This window comes from Oncorhynchus mykiss, chromosome 30, assembly GCF_057628025.1.
Source record: "Oncorhynchus mykiss isolate SJ-2025 chromosome 30, ASM5762802v1, whole genome shotgun sequence".
In the NCBI taxonomy this organism is placed as follows: domain Eukaryota; kingdom Metazoa; phylum Chordata; class Actinopteri; order Salmoniformes; family Salmonidae; genus Oncorhynchus; species Oncorhynchus mykiss.
The window spans coordinates 34,177,535-34,198,009 of NC_143051.1; the positions used below are offsets into that span (position 1 = coordinate 34,177,535).

Genomic DNA, 20,475 nt, shown 5'->3' on the forward strand with positions numbered 1-20,475 from the left:
AGTTTAGAGTCTATATTGTCGACTATTGCAAAAATATAGTGAACGGAAATGGAAGCGGAAACGTGCTGTCTCTCTCAGAAATGATAATTCCATTAAAAAAAACGACAGTTGCTCTGACTTGCCTTTGTGAACCTCTAGGGATAGCCTGCTGCTTTGTTTTGTTTTTCTCAGATCAACAACGCTTGAAAGTACGCCATGTCAGTGTCTAAGTAAATCCACTGCGAAACAGAAATGGAGCTCAACATAAAGTGTTTGTGGGTGTCTGTATCCGTGTGTCTACTGGCCGCTTCAAGCTCAACGCAGAAGCGAGAAATACAGTGTAGGCAGCAGATTGTGATGAAGTTGAGCGCAGCTGCTGCAGAGGCCACGTAGCAGACGTGCTTTCGAGCAATGTCTCCTCGGAGTCCACAAAGACTTCAAAGTTCACAATGCAACAGTTTTCCTTTCAGCCAGAGGGCACAAATGATTACTGGTACAGGGTTTAAATGCGCTGAACTGGTAAATGAATGTTTTTGCAATGGGCTTGTTCTCTGTTTTTAGGGTTGTTTTAGTGCTCACTCCTTGATTTGCTTTGGTGCTTCCTCCTTTTTTTACATAATTTCATTATTTTAGGAAAGTCCAAATGGAAAGCGAATGATAAAATCATTAGGGGGTATGCCCAAGGAAAACAAACTACAGCCATGGAAATGAATGGAAACAAATACAACTCCAGGGACCACCGTCTCCTTCAAGATATTTTATTTTGTACAGCACTTCCATTAATACATTGATTGTTTTCCTATTGTTTCCAGAAACCTGGAGGTTGTGATGTTACACAGATACATGGTATACACAGTCCCAGATCAATTATATTGGTCTCAACGGAGTACAAGTCTTCTTTTTGCAACCACTTAATCATTATAACGTCTCCATACAATGCTGCTGTTTGACAAATTCATATTTGTAAGTCACCTGCATTTCAATCATGTTGACCGACACACACTGAGTGTACAAAACATGAAGAACACCTGCTCTTCCCATTACATAGGCTGACCAGTCAGGGGTGGGCAATTCCAGTCCTCGGGGGCCTGATTGGTGTCACAGTTTTGCCCCTGCCCCAGCTAACACACCTGACTCCCATAATCACCTAATCATGATCTTCAGTTTAGAATACAATTTGATTAATCAGATGTGTTTGCTAGGGATGGAGAAAAAGTGTGACACCAATCAGGCCCCCGAGGACTGGAGTTGCCCACCCCTGCGTGAAAGCTATGATCCCTTATTGATGTCACTTGTTAAATCCACTTCAAATCAGTGTAGATGAAGGGGAGGTGACAAGTTTAGGAATGATTTTTAAGCCTTGAGACAATTGAGACAAGGATTGTGCCATTCAGAGGGTGAATTGGCAAGACAAAAGATTGAAGTGCGGGGTATGGTAGTCGGTGCCAGGCACACCGGTTGGTGTCAAGAACGGCAACGCTGCTGGGTTTTTCACGCTCAACCGTTTCCCGTCAAGAATGGTCCACCACCCAAAGGACATCCAGCCAACCTGACACAACTGTCAGAAGCATTAGAGTCAACATGGGCCAGAATCCCTGTGGAATGCTTGTGACACCTTGTAGAGTCCATTCCCCGATGAATTGGTGCTGTTTCAATATTAGGAAGTTGTTCCTAATGTTTGGTATACTCTGTGTATATAATTTGAGACTGGAAATGTAATGTTCAACTCTTTCACCACATTTAATCGTAATTCTCACACAGCTGTTGCTAATATTCATATTTCAACATTGATGTTTTCAAAAGTTTACTTGCTGAGCTTCTGTACACAGTTGCATGACGAGGTATGGCAGTCTATTGATGGCTATGGCGATGCAAGTTTTAAGACGGCTTTTGCTGTTGTTGTTTTCTTCCGTGTTTACTCTTTTGCGGTAAAGATGAGAGAATTTACTAGGCAGACATTCAAGTTTTATAATATGAAAGATATGTTTTGATTCCCCAGAGAGGCGAACAAGTAAACTCTGAAACATTATTGCAATACAAGACAGACAGCACTAGACAGAGGTACATGCACACCAACGAAGCTAGTCTCAGAACACGCAAAGACACTCCCTATACAATGGCCACCTTTTCGCTTTCTGAAATCTCTTCCATGCATTCCTGGCTTCTCTTACATGGATTTGTCTTCTCAGTGTACATTGACATGTTATTTACATTCAGTAACAGCTAGTACAGGTGTTATATGTTTGCAGTTTTTATACAGTGTTTATCATTACTGTTGAATATAGATATGGAGATTTACAAACTGTACAATATAGGGAAGGGGGGGAGTATTTACAATAGGCTTTCAGACATCAATAAACAAAGGAGGGCTCGATTCAATCCGGAGCGCGGACAATCTGTGTTGTAATGTGATTGAAATGTAAAGGTCGTTTCTGATTGAGCCGAACGCGGAGACATTGCTTTTAAATGTCAATCGCGCTGTAACGCTGATCTTCCGCGCTACTGATTTGAATCGAGCCCTAGATATGTTTTCTGTTTTACGTTTTCTCCAACTGTAAACACTGAGCATGTTCAAGTGCAATGAAACTGTGCCACATCCAGAGGCAAAACCACAGATCTCATAAAGCAGATGGTTAAACACACTGCCCGTGTTCAGATAATGAAGGTCTCATGTGCTACTACATAAAACATGTCACAGTTTGAGTGCCCTTGAACGAGCTCCCAAAGAAGTTATTCGCCTGCTAGCAGTATGTTAGATTGTCCTGAACAGGACCAACATCTACTCTAGCCTACTTCTCCCTCCACGGCCTTTAAACTCATACCTCTTGGCTGTCCATTTTAAAAGTGCACCAAAATAGCAGTCTGATTTCCCCCGTTGATTGATCAGAGAGCTTTTTTGAGTTCAAGATAAAGTCACTGCTGGCTGGGGATTGATACGCTAGCATTGAGTGTGTGCTTTTGTAGGACTTATGTATGTGGGTTGTGATATCAACACTATCCATGGGTCTAATGCAGTATGCTTCTATGTTTGCTTATAGCTTGGAATCCCAGCAATGTGCATGACAGTGCAAAGCTAACGGTACCAATGTTTTACTTTTAACTCTAAACTTTATAGCAATGGCTTTTGTGAATTATCTTTGCAAAACTACATAATATTATCCTCTGCATTTCATATACAAAAAATCTATCAACTATCATACTTTCTTTATAGTTATTTTAATATTTAAAAAATACATAGCTATCTGAATTTCAATGATGACTGAAAAAGTGCTGAAATAAATGAATCAAGTATGTATGAATATGTAATCAAATAAAGTAAATGATAATAAATTCAACATAAATACAAATGTTGTGAACTTCTGTTAATAACATGTTGTGCATATACGAGTGTTGAAGGATGTAAAGCCTTTTTAAGCAATCTTTCTACAGGTTTCCTAGAAGTGGTATCCATTCTTTTAAAAAGGGAAAATAGATCATGAGAAGGACATTCATTATAAAGAAAATACATTTTCATAGATGACTATCAACAGCTATGTCCTTTCCCTTTAGCACATAGCAAATGCTCATTTTGTTTGACTGCAACAGACTACTAGATAATTACTTGCTGTGCAAATAGCTTGCTATTTTTTTTTGTTTGCCATCAAAAATGCAGCTGTGGTTTCAAATCTGTAACTGCAATGTAACATAAGGCATTTATTCCACAAAAACTGTGTGCAAATAGTTTTTGGTTGGACCTTGCTACAAACAGCAAGGTCAATGTGCAAACTTAACAAAAATGTATATATTTTGATCGTTCATATCATATAAGAAGAGATATAAATAGCACAATGTTAAGAAATTCATTGAAATGTTTTTAAGTGCCATTTAGTCCTATCCTCAGATTAGGTGTTGTAATAACCTGAACCACAAGAGGGAAGTGGCGACATATGGCCCTGGAAAGAGTCTGCTAGTTTGACATAATTGATGGCAAAAAATGTAAACAGCAGCACTATCCAGACTATGGTACATCTACAGGGCATCATCAGGAAGGATTAGGACTTCCTCCATGGTAAGTGAGGGACCGTACCACAATTAACCTGTGTTTCACAGTAGGGTTCATCACTTTCAGAGTCTGCGGGTGGGGACGCCTTTTTCCACTCCTTCTCTCCGTCATCAGAGTCTTCCATTGCCGCAGTAATGAGAGGGGGAGATTTCCTGAAAGGGAGACAGAGAGGTGGAGTCAATACAACAGGCAATGAATGTTCTCGAGACAAGATGACTCAACGGTCCGTGTTCATAGCCTGGTCCCAAATCTGTTGAGACGTCTTGCCAACTCCTATGTTCATTGGAGTAATAATGACCATAGGAGATGGCAAAACAGCACAAACTGATCTGGGACCAGGCTACCATACTCACAGACGGGTCAATGTAACAATAGTACAGGGAGGTACAGTGTGGCTAATGACAGTACCTGTATTCTCCATTGCGTATACCTGTCTACAATCTTGTGTGTTTATCGATGCCATTGTATGATATGTTGTACCTCTGGCATCGTGGAATAGAATATTGTTCTTCTGTCACTAGCATTTCTGTCTGTCTAGTATTGCATAGACAGACCTACATCCACATCTCTTTAATATACTGTATGAAATCTATCAGTACAGTTGGGAGAATTAAAGATTTAACCTGAGTGCCAAATCTAGGTCCAAAAAGGCTCATTAGCTTCTACCCCCAAGCCATAAGACTGCTGAACAATGAATCAAATGGCTACCCGGACTATTTGTATTGACCCCCCCCCCCCCCCCTGTTTATTATCCATGCATAGTCCCTTTACCCCTACCTACATGTACATATTACCTCAATTACTACGACTAACCTGTACCCCCGACTCGGTACCGTGCCAATGTGACCACAGACAGTGTGGTGAAGAAGGCACAACAGCATCTCTTCAACCTCAGGAGGCTGAAGAAATTTGGCTTGTTACCTAAAACCCTCACACACTTTTACAGGATACCTATGGCACCCATCCTGCCGGGCTGCATCCTCGCCTGGTACGGCAACTGCACCGCTCATAACCACAGGGCTCTCCAGAGGGTAGTGAGGTCTGCATAACGTATCACCGGGGACAAACTACCTGCCCTCCTGAACACCTACGGCACCCAATGTCACAGGAGGCCAAAAAGATCATCAAGGACAACAACCACCTGAGCCACTGCTTGTTCACCCCGCTACCATCCAGAAGACGAGGTCAGTACAGGTGCATCAAAGCTGAGACAGAGAGACTGAAAAATAGCTTTTTTTCTCAAGGCCATCAGACTGTTAAACAGCCATCACTAACACAGTGAAGCTGCTGCCTACATACAGACTTGAACTCATTGGCCACTTTAATAAATGGAACACTAGTCACTTTAATAATGCCACTTGAATAATGTTTACATATCGTGCATTACTCATCGCATATGTATATACTGTATTGTATACCGTCTATTGCATCTTGCCTATGCCGCTTGGTCATTGCTCATCCATATATTTATATGTATATATTCTTATTCCATTCCTTTACTTATATTTGTGTGTATTAGGTAGTTGTTGGGGAATTGTTAGATAACTTGTTAGATATTGCTGCACTGTCGGAACTAGAAGCACAAGCATTTCGCTGCACTCACAATAACATCTGCTAACCATGTGTATGTGACCAATAACATTTGATTTAATTTGATACCGGTACCCCCTGTATATAGCTTCGTTATTGTTATTTTATTGTGTTACTTTTTTTTACTTTAGTTTATTTAGTAAATCTTTTCTTAACTCTTATTTTCTTAAAACTGCATTGTTGGTTAAGGGCTTGTAAGTAAACATTTCATGGTAAAGCCTACACCTGTTGTATTCGGCACATGGGCCAAATTAACATTTGATTTGATTTTGATTTGACCTCTTGCTATCTTTTACCTCTTTCTGGTATCTAATACCAGGGTATCTCTAGGTATCCCTAGGGTATCTCTAGGTATCTCTAGTGTATCTCGTTGACCGATTGGATATCTCATACAGGTATCTCAAACCTAGGGTATCTTTGAGCGTCTAGGGTGAGCGTTCAGCACCATGCGGAGGTGTCTGATACCTGTCCCCACTCTGGGTGATGAGTCTCCTGCACGTCTCCATCTGCACGTCCAGGCCTCGCTTCATGGAACACATCTCCATGTACTCGTGCAGGTGTCGGTTCATGTCACTCTTAGCAGTGGCCAGCTCCAACTGTGGAGACGTAACGTGAGACAATCCATACTGTAAGTTTGCTGTCTGGTTTTGAAGTGTCACCACAAACATGTTGGAGTGATGGGGGCAGGATCTTTGCAAGCGCAAAACCAAAAGGCTGCAGTCGTTTGCATAAATCTTTTTTTTCCTAGTTTGTTGTCTTCTTTTAGGTCGATTGTATTTGTACTTCCTATCGTTGCCACGGGGAACAGAGAAACTAGCAAATGAGCAAGCAAGAGGAGAGCCTCTGGAAAGACTACACTACCTTCAATTTGTTACTTCAATGCATCTTATCTACATAGGAACTCATTTCAACAGTGATTCATGTAAGCACATGGAATGGCTGACTTGTTCGTTTCCATCATCTATCATCACGTCTATGTATTTACGGCTCTGTTTACATCTCTGCAGGCTTATAAATAGCCTTATCCTGCAGCAAAGTCCTCATATTGTACAATCTGCAGGGGGACAACTGTGGTACTTAAGAGAAGGGCTTTTGTATGTTTGGGTGTGTCTCACCTCGATCTGGTCGATTGTCTCCTGATACTCCTTCTCTCTAGTCTGGAAGAGGGACTCTGTGTCCTTTATCACCTTCTCTATGGACTCCTCCTGCTGCTGCGTGGTGTGTGTGTGTGTGTGTGCGTGTGAGGGAGAGAAACACATTGTTTTGTGCTTATTTGCCTAATATACATGAGATAAAAGGAATGTCAATCAGTATATGGAAATGTAATATACTGCCAATCCATTGCATAAGTACAGCTCAATTCCAAAGTGTCTCTATTGCCCTGCCTCTCTCTCTGTGTGTGTGTGTGTGTGCTTGCTACCAGCTTATCTAATTTACACTGTGATCCACGGATCAGGACATGTCAATGTCACAGTCATACATGCAATGTTTAAAGTAGGACAGAGACACATAGACAAGGCAGCCCAACCATAAGAATAATTAATAAGCAGGAAGTACAGTGAAACACACCCTTTAACACAGTTCTGGGATCAGCGTACCTAGCCAGCTCCTAACATTAACCATTACAGTGGTAAATACAAAACTCAAAATCAGCCAGTGGCTAGTGGCAGGTATAGTGGCCTACCTCTCCCTGGGTCTCCACTGCTCCCAGAGTGTATCCTGGAAAATCCTCCCACAGCAGCAGAGTCTCCTCAGTCTCCTCCCAGGCCAGGCTGTCACAGTCGTCCTCAAACTCACACTCCCTCCTGCAATAGTATGGCTTACTAGTTATACATATATTTACATACTGAACAAAAATATAAACTCAACATGTAACGTGTTGGTCCCATGTTTCACCGGCTGAAATAAAAGATCCCAGAAATGTTCCATACGCACAAAAAGCTTATTTCTCTGATTTTTCCTGCCCGTGAGAATTTCTCCTTTGTCAATATAATCCATCCACCTGACAGGTGTGGCATATCAAGAAGCTGATCAAACAGCATGATCATTACATAGGTGCACCTTGTGCTGGGGACAATAAAAGGCCAGTCTAAAATGTGCAGTTCTGTCAAACAACACAATGCCACAGATGTCTCATGTTTTGAGGGAGCGTGCAATTGGCAAGCTGACTGCAGGAACGTCCACCAGAGCTGTTGCCAGAGAATTGAATGTTAATTTCTCTACCGTAAGCCCCCTGCAACATCGTTTTCGAGAACTTGGCATTACATCCATCCGGCCTCACAACCGCAGACCATGTGTAACCACGCCAGCCAAGGCCCTCCACATCCGGCTTCTTCACCTGTGGGATGGTCTGAGATCAGACACCCAAACGGCTGATGAAACTGTGGGTTTTCACAACCAAAGAATTTCTGCACAAACTATCAGAAACCGCCTCAGGGAAGCTCATCTGTGTGCTCGTCATCCTCATCAGGGCCTTAACCTGACTGCAGTTCGGCGTTGAAACCAACTTCAGTGGGCAAATGCTCACCTATGATGGCAACTGGCAGGCTGGAGAAGTGTGCCCTTCATTGATGAATCCCGGTTTCAACTGTACTGGGCAGATGGCAGACAGCGTGTATGGCGCTGTGTGGGCGAGCGGTTTGCTGATGCGACAGTTTTCAACAGAGTGCCCCATGGTGGCAGTGGGGTTATGGTATGGACAGGCATAAGCTAAGGACAACGAATGCAATTGTATTTTATCGCTGGCAATTTCAATGCACAGAGATACCGTGACGAGATCCTCAGGCCCGTTGTCGTGCCATTCATCCGCCGCCATCACCTCATATTCTGTACATATTTCCTGGAAGCTGAAAATGTCCCAGTTCTTCCATGTCCTGCATACTCACCAGACATGTCAACCATTGAACAAGTTTTGGATGCTCTGGATCTACGTGTACGACAGCGTCTTCCAGTTTCACCAATATCGAGCATCTTCACACAGCCATTGAAGAGGAGTGGGACAACATGCCACAGACCACGATCAACAGTCTGATCAACTTAATGTGAATGACATGTGTTGGGCTGCATGAGGTAAATGGTGGTCACACCAGATACTGACTGGTTTTCTGATCCACACCCCTACCTATTTTTTTTAAGGTATCTGTGACCAACAGATGCATATCTGTATTCCCAGTCATGTGAAATCCATAGATTATGGCCTAATTAATTTATTTCAATTGACTGGTTTCCTTATATGAACTATAACTCAGTAAAATCTTTGAAATTGTTGCGTGTTGCGTTTATATTTTTGTTCAGTGTAGTTTACTGGCCGACTCTGGTCCGCTCATTGCTTACAAGTGACAGCCTAGTCCTGGTGATGAGCAGTGTGCAAGCTTTTAATCCAGACCAACTCTAACAGTCCTGATTCAAATAATCATGGTCTGAAATTTAGAGTGTCTCCCCAGTTGTGGTGATTGAGACTTTATCAGACCTCGATTACTGACCATTTCCACATAGTTAGGACTCACAGCTGGTTCAGCATCCTCTGCATCTCCTCGTTGATCTGATTGGCTGACGTGCTACATGACTCCTCATCATTGCCCCTCTCGCTCTCAGAGATGCTGGTTGGTTCATCCCCATCACCGCCTTTAACCGACTGGGCCGCCTGCTTTCGGGGCCGGCGAGTCAGAGTGGAAGGAGGTGTGGCCATCTGCTAGATAAAGGTGGAATAACAGTGTAATAGCAGTGTAATAAAGGTGTAATTAACATGAGTTGACCTAGAAGATATGAGTGGACTTGCTTTCACAGAATGGGTCATGCTGTAATTATACCAATCGACGATTGCTCCAACAGATCTAGAATCCGACACTTAACCATTATGGTGGTAAACGCTAAACTGATCTCATATCAGTGTCTTGGGGCTACCTAACATATAGTATAGTTAGTTGTATATAAGCAGTCCTGACCTGGAAGATCTGGATCATGTCTTCACAGTTCCTCTGCTGGGCCACATCACACAGGCGAGCCGTGATGTCGATGCGTCTACAGATGTCCATGTCCACCTTCATGGCCTTCTCCTGGATCTTACTGTCCAGATCTGACAGGTTCTGATAGAGAGAAGGAGAGGAGAGTGAGTGACCATCGCAATAGGAAATATGTGTTCCCAAATCTTATTTGTATTTTAAAATACATTTTTGAAGTAAACCGCACCAATGTGTTACAATTAGAGATGTTCTACGATTTTAGAACTCAAAAGTGAGTATGGCAAAATTCCTATTCTAAGCCAACTCTCACGGGACTACTTTTGAGGTATACAAATCTCAACAACTTGAGTGAGCTATTCCAACGTTGCTATGAGGGACTTACGTTGCTCATTAGGCCTTTGAAGAGGACCAGCTCAGCTTTCAGCTGTTTCACCCTGAGAGCCAGCTCATCCTGACACACCTCACTCTCCTGGAGATCCTGTGCATGCACGCACACGCACACGCACACACACACACACACAAAGTATGACATAACATAACTGATTAAGTATGCATAATAAATAGAATGGGTGGTGTATTGCATAGTTAATTTGTAGTTCTTTCCAGCTCAAGTTACACAATACACTATCTCTCTACTACTGCTTTCCAATCAACCCAGCTGATCTGAGGTGGAATCATAATGTTAGTGTGATGGGAAATTTAAAAATGGGGTAACCTGCAGTTCAAACGATAACAAAGCAGTCGCCCTCCAGCTTTTTAGGTACACAGCTTAGGGATGGGGGGTTCGGAGAAATGCAATCACTATCAAATTCATAGACGGTGCTATGGACACAAGGACTCGCCATCCATGAGTTCAAAATGATAGTTTTACCATGTTTTAAAGCTACACTATACAGTGTTTGTTAAAAATGACATTGTTTACCAACAATGGAGTAAAACCCACTTCTATTTTGGGTTCTGAGGGGGTTTGACTGTTGAACTAAGCTCACGAGGCATTTACATATGTTTTGTTTTTCAAGAATCAATGGCTATATGTAATTTATTAAAACATGTATGCGTAACCGATGTGAAATGGCTAGCTAGTTAGCGGTGGTGCGCGCTAATAGCGTTTCAAACAGTGAGATCACTCGCTCTGAGGCCTTGAAGTAGTGGTTCCCCTTGCAGAGGCCGAGGCTTTTGTGGCGCGATGGGTAACGATGCTTCGTGGGTGACTGTTGTCGGTGTACAGAGGATCCCTGGTTCGAGCCCGGGGCGAGGGGACGGACAAAAGTTAAACTGTTACATTGATGCTGTTGACCCGGATCACTGGTTGCTGTGGAAAAGGAGGAGATCAAAAGGGGGGTGAGTGTAATCGATGTGAAATGGCTAGCTAGTTAGCGGTGGTGCGCGCTAATAGCGTTTCAATCGGTGACGTCACTCGCTCTGATGGGTAACGATGCTTCGTGGGTGACTGTTGTCGGTGTGTGCAGAGGGTCCCTGGTTCGGGGACGGACGAAAGTTAAACTGTTACATATGTTGCCCTTTATCATTGACACAGCTAAGGGCTTACCTCCTCCAGCTCAGCCACTTTCTTTATCATTGACACAGCTAAGGGCTTACCTCCTCCAGCTCAGCCACTTTCTTTATCATTGTCACAGCTAAGGGCTTACCTCTTCCTGCTCAGCCACTTTCTTTATCATTGTCACAGCTAAGGGCTTACCTCCTCCAGCTCAGCCACTTTCTTTATCATTGACACAGCTAAGGGCTTACCTCCTCCAGCTCAGCCACTTTCTTTATCATTGACACAGCTAAGGGCTTACCTCCTCCAGCTCAGCCACTTTCTTTATCATTGTCACAGCTAAGGGCTTACCTCTTCCTGCTCAGCCACTTTCTTTATCATTGTCACAGCTAAGGGCTTACCTCCTCCAGCTCAGCCACTTTCTTTATCATTGACACAGCTAAGGGCTTACCTCCTCCAGCTCAGCCACTTTCTTTATCATTGACACAGCTAAGGGCTTACCTCCTCCAGCTCAGCCACTTTCTTTATCATTGTCACAGCTAAGGGCTTACCTCTTCCTGCTCAGCCACTTTCTTTATCATTGTCACAGCTAAGGGCTTACCTCCTCCAGCTCAGCCACTTTCTTTATCATTGACACAGCTAAGGGCTTACCTCCTCCAGCTCAGCCACTTTCTTTATCATTGACACAGCTAAGGGCTTACCTCCTCCAGCTCAGCCACTTTCTTTATCATTGACACAGCTAAGGGCTTACCTCTTCCTGCTCAGCCACTTTCTTTATCATTGACACAGATAAGGGCTTACCTCTTCCTGCTCAGCCACTTTCTTTATCATTGTCACAGCTAAGGGCTTACCTCTTCCTGCTCAGCCACTTTCTTTATCATTGTCACAGCTAAGGGCTTACCTCCTCCAGCTCAGCCACTTTCTTTATCATTGACACAGCTAAGGGCTTACCTCTTCCTGCTCAGCCACTTTCTTTATCATTGACACAGCTAAGGGCTTACCTCTTCCTGCTCAGCCACTTTCTTTATCATTGACACAGCTAAGGGCTTACCTCCTCCAGCTCAGCCACTTTCTCCTGGAGGTCCACTCTGAATGTATATTCTTCCTCCCATCTGTTGAAACACACACACACACACACACACACACACACACACACACACAGTGATCATATAGATGAGAATGGAGATGGATGAGGAAGTCATCACCACAACATCGCACTATCATCACTGTCTCTTCTGGGCAGACAACTTCCAATTACACACCCGCTTTTAGCAGTTCAATACCACAATCACCATTATTGTCTATTTAGGCTATTCTAGTACCTCAATTTTCCCGACCATCTGTGACTGAGTGTAGATAACGTTGTCAAAGGCAACAATGTCTCACAAATAGTATGATAGTAACACTGGATCAAATCCCCAAGCTGACAAGGTAAAAATATGTCATTCTGCCCCTGAACAAGGCAGTTAACCCACTGTTCCCCGGTAGGTCGTCATTGTAAATAAGAATTTGTTCTTAACCGACTTGCCTAGTTAAATAAAGGTTAAATAAAAATGTATGTAAAAAAGTTACAAATAACAGATAGAGGCAGATGGCCTAATACCATCTCCTATAGGCTACAGTGTTGTGCTCATGCGGTTCAATTAACCAATAAGGCCCGAGGGTGTGTGGTATATGGCCAATATACCACGGCTAAGGGCTGTTCTTCTGCACGATGCATCGCAGAGTGCCTGGATACAGCCATTAGCCGTGGTATATTGGCCATGCATCACAAACCCCAGAGGTGCCTTATTGCTATTATAAACTAGTTACCAACCGTGGAGGCTACTGAGGGAAGGACGGCTCATAATAAGGGCTGGAACAACGCAAATGGAATGGCATCAAACACCATGGAAACCATGTGTTTGGTGTATTTGATACCGTTCCACTGATTCCGCTCCAGTCATTACCACGAGCCCGTTCTCCCCAATTAAGCTGCCACCAACCTCCTGTATTACCAAAATAACTAGACCAGTAAAAATAAATGTTTTGTCATATCCTTGGTATACGGTCTGATATACCACAGCTGTGAGCCAATCAGCATGAACCACCCAGTTCATTCTAAAGTTTGATGGAGTTTGTATATCCACGTTGCGTGCCTAATCTCCTTTACTCAGCTGTGTTACGGAACAGGACACCACGTAGTATGCACATAGAGCACCCTGCTGCAACACTTACTGAAGGTGAAGTGGCCTAACCCAGGAGGGTGCATGTGCCATAGTCCACGTTGCTTATACACACTGTTATCAGTCTGCTCAAGTGGGGATGCAGTGTATAGCCCTACAGTAGCCTGTTGTTAACAGTATACGTGGGTAGCCTATGCTGTAAATTCAACCTGGTCTCATAGCGTTTTGTATTATTCCGTACGTAAATCTGAGACACTCCATTTAGTATGATATGTTATGTTTCATATGGTATGTATTAGATTGTGGATGTCCATCACCCATTTCATATAATATGTTACGAATTACAAAACGCACTATATGCTACGAATTTGCAAAACTTATGATATGTTAACCTTTGGGGAGACGATCGCATTATACGCCCACCCATCCACCCAGACCAACCAGTCTTTTATCCCACAGGCCATAAACTTTCTGAATCTGCACATAAAATGAAATAATATATTTTTATTGCTGCATTTTTACACAATTAATTTAACCCTAGTAAAAATTCCCTGTCAGTTAGGATCACCACTTTATTTTAAGAATGTGAAATGTCAAAATAATAGTAGAGAGAATTATTTATTTCAGCTTTTATTTCTTTCATCACATTCCCAGCGGGTCAGAAGTTTACATACACTCAATTAGTATTTGGAAGCAATGCCTTTAAATTGTTTAACTTGGGTCAAACATTTTGGGTAGCCTTCCACAAGCTTCCCACAATAAGTTGTGTGAATTTTGGCCCATTCCTCCTGGCAGAGCTTGTGTAACTGAGTCAGGTTAGTAGGCCTCCTTGCTCGCAAACGCTTTTTCAATTCTGCCCACTAATCGTCTATAGGATTGAGGTCACTCCAATACCTTGACTTTGTTGTCCTCAAGTAATTTTGCCACAACTTTGGAAGTATGCTTTGGGTCATTGTCTATTTGGAAGACCAATTTGCAACTAAGCTTTAACTTCCTGACTGATGTCTTGAGATGTTGCTTCAATATATCCACATCATTTTCCTACCTCATGATAACATCTATTTTGTGAAGTGCACCACCCCCTCCTGCAGCAAAGCACCCCCACAACATGATGCTGCCACTCCCATACTTCATGGTTGGGATGGTGTCCTTCGTCTTGCAAGCATCTCCCCCTTTTTCCTCCAAACATAACGATGGTCATTATGGCCAAACAGTTCTATTTTTTTTTTCATCAGACCAGAGGACATTGCTGCAAAAATTACAATCTTTGTCCCCAAGTGCAGTTGCAAACCGTAGTCTGGCTTTTTTTATTGCGGTTTTGGAGCAGTGGCTTCTTCCTTGCTGAGCTGCCTTTCAGGTTATGTCGATTTAGGATCGTTTTACTGTGGATATAGATACTTTTGTACCTGTTTCCTCCAGCATCTTCACAAGGTCCTTTGATGTTGTTCTGGGATTGATTTGCACTTTTTGCACTAAAGTACGTTCATCTCTAGGAGACAGAACGTGTCTCATTCCTGAGTGGTATGAGGGCTGCATGGTCCCATGGTGTTTATACTTGCGTACTATTGTTTGTAAAGATGAATGTGGTACCTTCAGGCATTTGGAAATTGCTCCCAAGAACAACCCAGACTTGTGGAGGTCTACAATGTTTTTTCTGAGGTCTTGGCTGATTTCTTTTGATTTTCCCACGATGTCAAGCAAAGAGGCACTGAGTTTGAAGGTAGGCCTTGAAATACATCCACATGTACACCTCCAATTGACTCAAATGTTGTCAATTAGCCTATCAGAAGCTTCTAAAGCCATGACATCATTTTCTGTAATTTTCCAAGATGTTTAAAGGCACAGTCAACTTAGTGAATGTAATCTTCTGACCCACTGGAATTGTGATACAGTGAATTATAAGCAAAATAATCTGTCTGTAAACAATTTTTGGAAATTTGTGGAGTGGTTGAAAAACTAGTTTTAATGACTCCAACCTAAGTATTTGTAAACTTCCGACTTCAACTGTATATGGTTGTCACTGTTTTTAATGTTGTTGTTTTATATTGTTGAACCCTGACTGCACAACAAATGTCCCAATTTGGACAATAAAGATAACTTGAACTTGAACCCTACTTTCGGTTTTGTATAAATTGAATGGAAAATGAAGTTGCATTCTATTCTAGCTTCACACAGCCCCCTGGAGACTTATTACACAAAAACGAATTGTATGTTATTGTATTGTTATGAGACAGTTGTTTTTCATGCGATCTACGGCAGATGATTGGAAATGTTCCCATGTTGAACAATTTGACCTTCTCAATAAAAGAGAATTAGAGGAAGGTGTTTCAGCTGGCAAGGCATAGAGGCTGGTGAACAGAGAGTTGACGTTGCCCTGTTGCCATTAACATTCAGACAGTGGGTTATAGGCTGTAGTGAAGGTTACTGGTGTCATTTAGTGATGTCGGCATCTTCTCACAGACGCTGCAGAAGGCGAGTGCTCGCATGCGATGGGTAGAGGGGGTGAGAGCGAGAGAGAGAGCGAAAGAGAAAGGAACAGGGAGTTTGTGTGTGGAAGAGAGAAATAGAGTGGGAGAGGGTTCAAGTGAGAAAAAGAGAGCAAGAGAGGGAGTGACAGAGAGAGTGTGAGGGAGGAAGAGAAAGTGGGAACAAGAAAAAGAGAGAATAATGTGAACAGCCGCTAGCGGCCCCACTAGCGGTCACAGGTTTCAGTTCAGTGCTGCATTGCAGGTGGTGAGACGAAACGCAGATGGGCGGAGGAGGGAGAGGGAGCGAGAGAGAGAGAGAGAGAGAGAGAGAGAGGCCATGTGAGAGAGAAAAAAACATTGTACTGCTGACTTCTCCCCAGCCAATTCAGCCCTCTCTAGATAATGTCCTATTGGATAAGAGATTGGCCAGTGCTGTTATTTTAAACGCTGTGATTAACCATGTTTGAACTATGATCCCCAACCAGCCTATAGTGAAGCCCTTGTAATGGCATATCACTTGGGAAGTACAGGGGCAATTTGAAGACAAGAAGTAGAGTGGCTAAAACACTTCAAGGTTTACAGAGTAACCAGAAGCCTACTTATGGAGGATGATGATGATGATGCCTCTTCATTTCAACTCAGTTCTAAGATAGTAGTACTTTGGCAGCATGATCATAAGCTGGACAACCATAAAGCCTGTAATATAGTGCTGCCTTATGTTTCAAGATGCGTATGCAAATCATGTAGACCTTGCATGATGATGTAATGTTATTTTCTTGTGTTCTGGGGTGTAATTTGGTATGAAGAAAGCAAAAACACACTATGGTTGATTAGGCTCAAATCAGGCTACTGTTAGACAAGACTTTGGCAGAAGGGCACAGATGTTATGGTATCTGTAACTATAAAAAGGATCCCTGATTAGTAGAATCCGGTGTGTAATTAGAGCTGGGGGGGGGGGGGGGGGAGGGGGAGCCTGCACAACCCCTTCACTCTCCAGGAGGAGGGTTGGCCAATCCTGGGGTATAGAGACAATAAATGACATGACACATCAGGCCTACAGTTGACAATAACATAGGCTTAAAGCCCCAGGCCTTTAACTATAATGGTTAGACCGCTTCATACATACCTGCGTTTATACTCATCCCTCTCTCGTTTCACCTTGCCCAACACGTTGTACAGGGCCCGTATCTCAGGGGTGATGGTGTCGATTTGTACACCTACTCCGTCCGTTTGGGCACAAGGCACACCCGTGCCCGTTATGCGCGAATCTCTCCCCGCGCCAAATCTGCGGTCGTGGTTGTAGGACCAAACGGTGCCGGGAAGGAACCGGGGAGGCGGGTTAGTAGACATACCAGTCCCAAAACGGAAATATTTCTCGTTAATGTTGGATATCGTCTCGCAAGGATCGGTAGGGGTTAATAAAGGACTGATAGAAATATGTGGAGTGAGTTGGTTGGAATTGAGGTTGCAATTCGAGTCAGTCAGAGTCGAGTTCCTAAATACTGATTTGCTGTTGGACTCAATGACGGGAGTTGTAGGCCTGTTGAGTGATGGAGAGAGAAGGCCTCCGGGCAGGTATGCAGAATTATTGACGTTCTGGAGGGGGATATGTCCGGGTCTAACTGCGATGGACCCTACGAAACCAGTCTGGACTCCCATTTCCTTAGTCAATGGCTTTTTCCTGTGTCCTTCTCCTGAATTGTCCTCATTATTTTCCAAAGCCTGCTGAAGCTGTTTCTCCAAAGCTTTATTCCGACGCTCCAGCTCATGAACTTTAGCCAAAAAGCAGCGGAAGCGCAAATTCAGGGTCTTGAGAACACTGATGTTGGAGCCCAAGTCATTACGCAGGGCCATCGCTGCGGGGGGCGGCGGCGCACGGTGCATGTTGTTCAGGTGCAGATACCCGAGTCCCGAAGGTGGCAGCGCACTAAATTCCAGGCCAGATAGCCCATCTTGTCCAAAGCCAGTGTGCTCACCCAAGATGAAGCCTGAGTCAGGTGCACCGTATGAGTCTAGGCCTGTCATGGAAGAATCCGAATTGCTGCCCATCTGGTTATGCTGCTGTTGCTGAACCAGGTACGCGTTCTCCCCCAATAACGGATTCATGCTTGCGTATGAAAATCTGAAATGTTCGAAATCCGGCATGAAAACAGACTTCTCAATTTAGCTTGAAAGCTAACTCCTGATGCAAATGATGGCCTTACTTGCTCTATCCCTAATAGCCTTGCCCTGTGAAGAGTTAGCATATGCGTCCTACCAGGACAGAATAAGATAACTGAACAAAATAAAATAATTTATAGGCTATAGGTAAAAGGTGCTATTGAACAAGTAGAATATTCCACGTCCTAAAATTACACCCGTCAGTGACTGAAAAAGCCGCAGCAATCAAGCGATGAAGGCTACCTGGCTGGCCGCAGAGCAACTACTAACTTTGGCGTAGGGATGGATGTCTGCCGAAGTAACAGTACAGTCAAGACCATGGCCAGACAGAAATAAACAAGCTACTGCGGGTTTTAACTACCGCCATGACTAGTGTAAACGCGCAATCACCTACTGCTTGGCTTGAGTAAATTCTCGACACGTTTCATTAATGTCACATTGTGTGTTTATTTTACCCTACACGTGAGTAATATCAATGGCATTATTGTCTGTAAGTCTAACAATGTCACCATTATTTCAATCAAAGATGGCTCACGGTTTAGGAGTTTTACGGCACCCTCAGCATCCCTTGGGGACGTCAGAGAGAGCCCATAATAACGTTGCCTGTAAGGTTCTCTGCTCATATTGTCTAAAAGCTATGGGCTACTGGCTTACTGAAACGTTTGGACTGTTCTTTGTGCAAAAGTAGGCCTACACCTAGTTGAAATGTATGCTACACATGCTCCATTACACAATTTCCTGTTGTTTGATCGAGGAGGGCTGAAATATGGTAAAATACATTTGATTTTATTTGACACATACATAAAAACAATAGAGAACATACTAAAAATAAAAGTTGAATGTTGTCCATTGGATCAGTGGAGAGAAGAGTGTGACTTGCTGACAGGCCACACCCTCTTAGTGTGGATAGATGTTGCTGTTGGTCATGAATTCCTGACACATCTTGTGTAGATTTCCCCCCCCCAGCACCTGATCTATGTCAATCTCTGGCCTGCCATTCACTGAAATGTCGGAGGGAATGACATATTTACTAACATCACAAGATCCTCTTCCAATAGCATTTTGAACATGTATCGTGTGTACCCCACAGGAATCTATCTACCCATTAAAATCAGACTGATGTGTCGTGGTGCAACTGGAAGTGGCATTCACAGTGGCAATGGAGGATGTTGCTCTTTTCTCAATGGGGGTTTTCACAGTACTGGTAGAATGGTCGGGTGTATACTGACTTGTAATTGAGGAGAATGGTGTTATCTCAAAAGTTCTGGTGGTCTTCGTTGTAGTAGAATTGTCAGGGCTAAACAGACTTGAATTTATGGATGTTGGTATCATCTCAGTTGGAGCATAGGGAAGGGCATAAATCAAAGATGTAGTTGGTCTCTTCTCAATAGTTGCTACGTTACCATGGTCCTGTCCTGAGCGAGTGAAAGGACAGACACAATCAACTTAAAGAGATTGTTTTCTACAGAAAGCCCTGTGAAGTAAACAATGCATAGAATGTGTTTGCCACGCTTCTCTAAAAACATCCCAAAATGCCTTGTCGATACTTAAATCAGACTTCTATTGCCACAATATCACTCCAGAAGATCTGTGTTCATCTACGTTCATGGAACATAACGTTTCCCAAAGATTTTTAGTATATGTCTTTACTCCCAAGCCATACATAGTTTACTTCATTAGGGCTTTCTGTAGAGCCTGTATTTTAAACAAATCGTCTGTATTTTAAATAAGTTAGAACACAAACCAATTAGGATTGCAGTAAAAACCCAGAAAGCTATCCCTTTAAGTAGTAGTTAAAGGGAGCATCCAGCCAGGACGGGTTGTGCCGGCTCAGCGCTCCTGGTCTCCAGTACGTCTCCTCGGTCCAGGATATCCTGCGCCGGCTCTACGCACTGTATCGCCAGTACGCCTTCACAGCCCTGTGCGTCCTGTGCCAGCGCCCCGCACCTGTCGAGCTAAAGTGAGCATCCAGCCAGGACGCGTTGTGCAAGCTCTACGCTCCAGACCTCCAATGTGCCTCCACAGTCCAGTACGTCCTGTGCCTGCTCCCCGGACTCGCCCTGAGATGTGTGTCACCAGCCCGGTACCACCAATGCCGGCACCACGCATCAGGCCTCCAGTGCGCCTCCACAGTCCAGAGCTTCCGGCCACAGTTCCCGGTCCAGAGCTTCCGGCGACAGTTTTCCCAGTCCAGAGCTTCCAGCGACAGTTCCCAGTCCAGAGGTTCCGGCGACAGTTCCCAGCCCAGAGCTTCCGGCGACAGTTCCCAGCCCAGAGCCTCCAACAACGGTACACAGTCCAGAACCTCCAACGACGGTCCACAGTCCGGAACCTCCAACGACGGTCCACAGTCCGGAGCCTCCAACGACGGTCCACAGTCCAGAGCCTCCAACGACGGTCCACAGGTCTACGGTCTACGGCCTTCTCAAGACGGACAGTCAGGTCAACCACGGGCACGTTGGGGGTGGGGACATGGAAGGCCATGCCGGTCAGCTTCGTGTGGGTCAGAAGGTTCAGTTAAATCTACATTCTGGGATAATAAAACAATGACAGCCCTGCCACTTGTTTTGATATACAGCTGAGGGAAGGGGCTATAATAATTTTTTTCATG

At 43.7% G+C, this 20,475-nt stretch overlaps 1 protein-coding gene across 4 annotated transcripts; it reads right to left on the minus strand.

Annotated features, from left to right (window-relative positions):
* Positions 1-723: 723 nt before the first annotated feature.
* LOC110489274 (non-homologous end joining factor IFFO1) lies at positions 724-20,336 on the minus strand. 4 transcript variants are annotated; one of them, XM_036970646.2, is made up of 9 exons: positions 16,831-20,335; positions 12,123-12,183; positions 9,956-10,051; positions 9,556-9,696; positions 9,118-9,299; positions 7,296-7,416; positions 6,727-6,819; positions 6,077-6,207; positions 724-4,173 (listed from the first exon to the last, which is right to left on the minus strand). In XM_036970646.2, exons 1-9 carry the CDS (start codon positions 17,847-17,849, stop codon positions 4,011-4,013), a joined length of 2,007 nt encoding a protein of 668 aa, XP_036826541.2. In that variant the 5' UTR covers positions 17,850-20,335; the 3' UTR covers positions 724-4,010. The 4 variants fall into 4 exon arrangements, with proteins under 4 accessions (XP_036826541.2, XP_036826539.2, XP_090084196.1 ...); XM_036970644.2 differs by having other exon boundaries at positions 6,727-6,822; XM_090228070.1 differs by lacking the exon at positions 6,077-6,207 and having other exon boundaries at positions 16,831-20,336.
* Between the last annotated feature and the right edge of the window lie 139 nt (positions 20,337-20,475).

Bases quoted from the DNA above. Each gene is read 5' to 3' on its own strand.
- LOC110489274 (XM_036970644.2), bottom strand. From the start codon at position 17,849: ATGCCGGATTTCGAACATTTCAGATTTTCATACGCAAGCATGAATCCG. The intron at 12,184-16,830 runs GTATGTATGAAG...GTGTTTCAACAG, and splicing joins AGGGATGAGTATAAACGCAG to ATGGGAGGAAGAATATACAT. The intron at 6,823-7,295 runs GTAGGCCACTAT...CACACCACGCAG, and splicing joins CAGTGGAGACCCAGGGAGAG to CAGCAGGAGGAGTCCATAGA.